Source organism: Berghia stephanieae, chromosome 10, assembly GCF_034508935.2.
Source record: "Berghia stephanieae isolate SIO BIC M18660-M18661 chromosome 10, UCSD_Bste_1.3, whole genome shotgun sequence".
Lineage (NCBI taxonomy): Eukaryota > Metazoa > Mollusca > Gastropoda > Nudibranchia > Aeolidiidae > Berghia > Berghia stephanieae.
In genome coordinates, this window is record NC_088369.1 from 40,793,695 (window position 1) to 40,801,194 (window position 7,500).

The window sequence follows — 7,500 nt, forward strand, 5'->3', positions numbered from 1 at the left end:
AGCGTATGACTTTGAATATTGGGTGGCCGAGTGGATTAGACAGTTCACTCCCGACCAAAATGTCTCGTGTTCGAGTCAAATGCCTGATACTGCTTCTTATCTTATTGAGCTTTGAGCTTTTGAGCTTTTATATAGGGCAATATCCACTACGCGTGCTCAAAGCGCTTTACAAGGGGTCCCTGGCCAACAGCAACATTTAAAATATAGGACGGGACATACATGACATGACGCCTGTTAGGCGAAATTACATTTATTTTATTCAGACAGAGACAACGCTGTTAACGGTCAGGTACTCAGGCGATTGTTTGATTGATTATTTATTGTCACTCATTACAAATACGCCAAGGTGACGGAATCGAACAATAGTCCTCGAAAGGTGTAATTTTGATGTTTGTTGTTGTTGGTATTGGTGGTAATTGTTGATGATGTTGTTGTTGTTGTTGTTGATGATGATGATGATGATTATGATGATGATGATGATGATGATGATGATGATAATGTTTTTGTTGTTATTAATGTTGATCTGTGTGTGTGTGTGTGTGTGTGTGTGTGTGTGTGTGTGTTTTGTAATACTACCATTACAATCATCATGAAAACTATCATCATCATCATTTTCATCATCATCGTCACCACCACCAACACCAACACCACCACAATCATCATCCTCCCCATCATCATCATCATCATCATCATCATCATCATCATCATCATCATCATCATCATCATTACCACCATCACCGCCATCGTCATCATCATCATCATCATCATCACCACCGCCACCACCACCACCACCACCACCACCACCACCACCACCACCACCACCACCACCATCATCATCCCTATCCTCCCATTCCCACCCCTCTATTCACTTCCAGACAAAACCCAAGCGCTGAATACCCCGAGAGAATCTACTTCATGTTGTCCTTCAACACAGAATGGTTCTTCGAGCTACAACAGAGGGTTCTTTCCGTTCTCTATCAGGTATTCATGTTTACCTCCCCCCCCCCCCCCGCCCCCCCCCCCTTCCCCCTCCCTCCACCCCTTTCCCCTAGTAGCCATCATTATCTTACAGCCTGACACTGGAACCGTGGCCTTCGTAAAGTTATAGCCTGACACTGACCAAAAAATGACGTCAAAATGCCAGTCTTTTGCCACAAAAGAAAACAAATCGTGAGTTGAATTCAATAGTTCAACCAATGAAATGACTTGTTTCCATGAGCTCTACTAACGACAACTCACTAGGCGGTGCAAAAAAACCAAAACAACAAATAATGACGTCAAACTGCCAGTACGTTTGGATTTCAGTATCGGGCTATCTCGTATAACGATGGCTACGCTGGAACCCACTAAGACTATTAGTTTGACGTCATTTTGTGCAGCTTCTGGTAAGTTGTTAGTAGAGCTCAAGAAAACAAGTGATTCCATTGGTTGAACTATTACAATAAAACTCACGATTTGTTTTCTTTTGTGGCCAAAGACTTGTCTTTTGACGTCATTTTGGTCAGTGTCAGGCTATAGATAGTATGCACTTGCCTAATAAGTTCACAACATTGCCATCCGGAAGTATAACTAGCCAACACACAAAACTGTGTGTAACCATGATCGTTTATAGTCTGGTTATTACTGTTTAGTGAGAATTACTCATAAATGCGGATGGCAAAAGCAATAATAAAGACCTAAGTGACGTCAACTTCATACTATCTATACCGATGGCCACGCCCCCTCACAAAACTTATCTCGTCATTGCTTGTAGATTGATTTTACTTACGTTTAACCACATTATAAAAAATAAATAATAATAATAATAATAATAATAATAATAATAATAATAATAATAATAATAATAATAATAATAATAATAATAATAATAATAATAATAATAATAATAATAATAATAATAATAATAATAATAATAATAATAATAATAATAATGCGCTCCTTTTCACAAAAAGTACTCGGAAGCAACGATGGGTCACAGATTTATTTACAAAGATATCGGACCATTATAATTAGAAGATATTTCTAGAAATCTTTGGTTAATCGAAAATCTATTAGTACAAAATTGACCCTGAGGTTAATGGCAGGTGTCAAAAACAGAAACGTACATATTCTGCCGTACTGGGGAATAACCCATATTTAAAAATTTGGCCAGAAAACTCGTCCTTCAAATATCGATCGATTTAAATGACTATCATCTTGGCAAAAACTCTCAAACCTGGGACTTCTCGAAGACTTCGAGAAGTCCCGGGTTTGAGAGTTTTTTTTGCCAAGATGAGGGTCATTTAAATCGATGGATATTTGAAGGACGAGTTTTCTGGCCAAATTTATAAATATGGGTTTTTCCACAATACGGCAGTATTTTGTACCAATGGTTTTCTCATTCTATCTTTGTCCAGGCCCCTCCCCGTGAAGTCAGATCCGGGTACCTTACTCTCCACGTAGGCGACCTCTATCTTATAATCAACGTTACAACCTCAAAATTACCTGAAACTATTTCAAGCCCAGGTAAGTATAATATGACAAAACACCAATTTAAAAGAAAAACAACATAAATTGAGTTTTAATTGAACTATTATATGTAGCGCAATATCCACTAAACGTGCTCAAAGCGCTCCACGAGTGGTCCCTGACCTACAGCAACATTTAACATGTAGGACGAGACATGACGCCTGTTAGGCGATATTACAATTTTTTTCGGACAGAGACAACACTATTAACAGCCAGGTACTCAATTTACACCTGAGCACGCTGAGAGCATGTGAGTAAAGAGCCTTTTCCAAGGACTCAACTATGCGCCGAGCGAGACTCGAACCCAGGACCTTCCGATCCGAAAGGGAACATCATACCACTAGACCACATAGCCGCAATAATCATCAACATTACTACTATCCAAATACCTTGGTATCTTCCACGTGGTGTTGAGTATGTGATAATAAAAATATTCTTTATAGACAATACCATTTTTAAAACTCTGTGCTTCAAGTATCGATGTATGAACTTTAACCCTAGATATTAAAAAGTTCAATTCTTTAGAGTACAGAAGAATTATATATATATATATATATATATATATATATATATATATATATATATATATATATATATATATATGTATATATATACTGCCTTGTGTTTGAAAAACACAGTATGTGCTATTTGGTTAAACTGTGTTTTTAAATGCAACGGCATTATACATACACACACACACACACACACATATATATATATATATATATATATATATATATATATATATATATATATATATATATATATATATAACTTCTCGTGGAGGTTTTTCCCAATTTTAAAAAAAGAACAATCTGGAGCTTTTATAAAAGACAATATCCCCTAATCGTGCTCAAAGCTCTGTACAAGGGGTCCATGACCAACAGCAAAACGAAACATATAGAACGATTTAGGACGCCTGTTTGGCAATATTACATCTTTTTTTTACCGATAGACATCACCGTTGACGGCCAGGTACTCATTTTACACCTGAATACGATGAGAGAATGTGAGTATAAAGCTTTTATTTCCAAAGACTCAACTATGGCCTACTATGAACCCCGGACCTTCCGATCCGGAAGCGAGTGTCATACCACAAGACCACATTATGGCCGCAACGGTTAGCAATATTTCAACTGGACATAAATTCAAAATCGTAACATTTTATTTTTTTTATTTTTCCGTCCTCCTACTTCTCACACATCGCCTAATGTATCAACTATGCCAGTTCTGTAGGCGTGAAGTGATATGAATGAATATGGAACAAAAGAATGATGTCAATAAACATATTCCTATCTTATTGGAAGTGTAAAACCACTCTTCTGGAGGCAGAATACATATACCTTGTGTAATTGATCTTTTGGTTTCAGAGTGATGGCATATTATGTTCTAGTCTAAATAAATGATGTTTGTCAAATAACATCATCTATCCTTGCTCTTTCACGTCCCGTGGTCCTTGGAATCTGCCTATACATGCTGCTCCTAACATAGTTATGCCAACTTATGATTCAATTTCTATCGACTATCCCAGACTTCACCGCTTCCAGTCAACCCCGCACCACGGTAATTACCAGTACCAAGCCTTTTGCCTCTACGCCGTCCTTGCCCTCGTTCACAGCCACGCCCAGTTCCTTACCGGAAATTTCCACGACGACCATTTTCCCAACGCCATCGACCCCGGAAGTGACCCCGTCCACGATATCACCCAGCCCTACTCCTACGCCCCGTAAGTTTTGTTTTTTTTTTTGTTTGTTTTTTTTTTTTTAAGGGGGAGGGGTGTTTTTTGTTTTGTTTCTTTTTAGAGAGATTTGATCTTTCCTATGCAATGTTCCAACAGATTTGACCTTTAAAAATTGATGCTACGCTCTTAGTTAAATCACTCACAACATCGGCCGGTCGGATATAACGCCTACCAACACACAAATCTTATGTGTAACCGTGAACGTTTTTTAGTCTGATTAATACAATTTAGTGCAGAGAATTACTCAGAAATTAAATGGCTGGCCAAAAACAAAAACAAAGAGCTGAGAGATGTCAGTTTCGTTCCGTGTATAGGCTATATCACCAAATGTTTTATAATGCCAGATCTAACACTGGGAAGATAACAGAGAGGATTGAAGTGAAACGATTGTCGATTTCGGCAAAAGGTCCAAAACTTAAGGCATTCATTCATTCATTCATACATTCATTCATTCATTAAATCATTCACTCATTCGTTCATTCATTCATTCAATTATTCACTTATTGATTAATTTATGCATTCATTCATTCATTCATTTATCCAAAACAAAATGATGATTATAAACACGAATAATCTTTAGAATTCGACGCTTGGACGAGAAATGGAAACAAACTATGCCTTTGGTAACCAAGCAATGAAAGTAATGAAAACATAATATGTTATAAGTACCCTTTTATACGGTTGTGAAACCTGGACACTTGACAAAGAATGTTGACCCCCTACTAGGAGGTTAGAGGCATCTGCGATATGAATGTATAGAAGAATGTTGAAGATATCGTGGATAGACAAATATACGGACGAGGCAGTGTTGGCGAAGGTGAGAAAATGAAGAACGTTACGGTTTCTGGGACATGTGTGGAGAAGAGACGGAATAGAAAAGTTGGTAACATCTGGGATGATTGACGGAAAGAGAGCTAGAGGAAGACAGAGAATGACTTATCTAAATAACCTAAGAATGGCCAAAAGTGATTTTAAATGCAACGCAGACTTCATGCGCACTACAGAGGATCGTGATTCGTGGAGACAGCGGACCGACGACAATATGCTTAAGAGTACAAGCCACAATGGATGATGAACCAAACATGAGTGCTATCCTTTACACTGCGTGGCTTTAGATGTCGAAAGAAAGTTCTGCTCTTCCATTTTATTTTATTCTCCCAATTGGTTTTATCCAGAATGTAAAAACATTACTTATAATTAATAATTGATTATTTATTTCAAAGAACTTTCTTCTAGAATCTTACGTCAGTTACCCACATACTCATTTACGATGGTAAAAGAAAATAATATCGAATCGTGTAAGTCAAGCCAAGTGCGCTATCCTTTCTAAAATATCTAACAATAAAGCTATCCAACCCCCCCCCCCCCCTGCCCCGCTTCCCCACTCATAATACGTAACTTATATTACTTTCCACACAAGCAATTCACACCACGCCCCCTTCCCCCCCCCCCCCCCCCCCCCCACACACACACACAAACACAAAAAAAAAAAAAAAAAAAAAAAGAAAACATAAACATTTTAATCTCTGTAATTAAATTTTTACTTCATATATCGATATATTCGAATAATCATTAATTGATCGATATTATGTTAAGTAAACGTTTTCATGCAAAATGAGAACATGTCGAATACATGTGAACAGCATTAGAGTTTATGACGAGCTACCTATTATTCATTCAATTTTATTTCTTGCCACAGACTTCAATAACACTTGACCTGTATATAGTTATAATAATTTAATGGCTCCCCATACGTAGAAACTAGAATTATATTGATTATATATATATATATTTTATATATATATATATATATATATATATATATATATATATATATATATATATATATATATATATATGAGTGTTGGTGGGTACTTGTAGGTACGAAAGTGCTCGATAATGGTGGTTAGAGCTAATATATAATGTAAATTTTCACTCACATTTTTTGCCGAGACGACTCGTTTCTGTGTGTTTGTGAGAAACACGCAGAAACGAGTCGTCTCGGCAAAAAATGTGAGTGAAAATTTACATTATATATATATTAGGCTTAACATTTATACTTTCTCGAGTTCACCCTCATTGAAAATCGAACAAATTTGTCCTATTTTCCATGCATATGAACAGGAGAGAGAGAGAGAGAGAGAGAGAGAGAGAGAGAGGAGAGAGAGAGAGAGAGAGAGAGAGAGAGAGGAGAGAGAGGAGGGAGAGAGGAGAGGGAGAGAGGGGAGGAGAGAGAGAGAGAGAGAGGGAGAGCGAGAGCGAGAGGGAGAGAGAGAGAGAGAGAGAGAGAGAGAGAGAGAGAGAGAGTTATAATAATGATTAAAACTGGGCAATGATTCAGGTTTATTACTTGAGTGCCCATAACGTCTGGTTAATATCTAAATGATATAATATAATAGAGGTCAAAAGTATAACATGTTACTTTATTAGGCTAGTTTTTTTTATTATTATGATAAGGGGCTTGTCGGCGAGTTTGGTATTAATTATTTCTTATTTCATCATATTTTGAATGACTCTCATTTACATGGATCGTGTTTAATGGTCACGATCACGTGACATCTTGTTGCTATACGTGACTTGCTATTTATTTACATGGCTGCCCTTTTTTTTTTTACTATAATCTCATAGTGCGAGTCACGGGTTATTAAAATTCAATATAGATAGTTCGAAGATGACGTCACTGAGGTCTTTGTTATTGTTTTTTGCCATCCGCGTTTATGAGTAATGCTCACTGAACTGTATTAACCTGACTATAAACGTTCATGGTTACACAGAGTTTGTGTGTTGGTCCGTTATACTTCCGGATGGCAATGTTGTGAACTTCTTGGCCAAGCGCATTCTATCTATAATTTGTCAAAACTCAGCACCTTCACACACATGATGATATTTTAAACTAAGTACACTTGTACTAAACAGAGAGTTATGGGGGCAGATTACAAACTGGATAATAGAAACAGACTGACAAACTCGGAGTGACGCACACATTCACGGCAAGCGTCGATAGAGACTGCGCAGCCATATTTATTTTAGTCTCATAAACATTTTCAATCGTTCTATTTTTGACTCGATAATATTTGATATATTGAGGGTTTGCGTTTTCTGTTTGTTTGTTTGTTCGTTTGTTTGTTATCTGTTTGTTTTTTTGGGGTTTTTTGCGCCTATGTGGTCTTGAGGTATGACACTCGCTTTCGGATCGGAAGATCCTGGGTTCGAGCCTCGCTCGGCGCATTGTTGAGTCCTTGGAAAAGGCT

At 37.3% G+C, this 7,500-nt stretch overlaps 1 protein-coding gene across 1 annotated transcript in view; it reads left to right on the top strand.

The window, feature by feature from the left end:
* LOC144981140 (uncharacterized) overlaps window positions 1-7,500 on the top strand; it is a 66,179-nt gene that overhangs the window by 25,968 nt on the left and 32,711 nt on the right. The window contains exons 11-13 of the mRNA XM_078929287.1: window positions 876-981; window positions 2,397-2,505; window positions 4,040-4,234. Of these exons, the coding sequence (XP_078785413.1) occupies window positions 876-981; window positions 2,397-2,505; window positions 4,040-4,234 (410 nt within the window). The remainder of the gene's footprint in view (window positions 1-875; window positions 982-2,396; window positions 2,506-4,039; window positions 4,235-7,500) is intronic.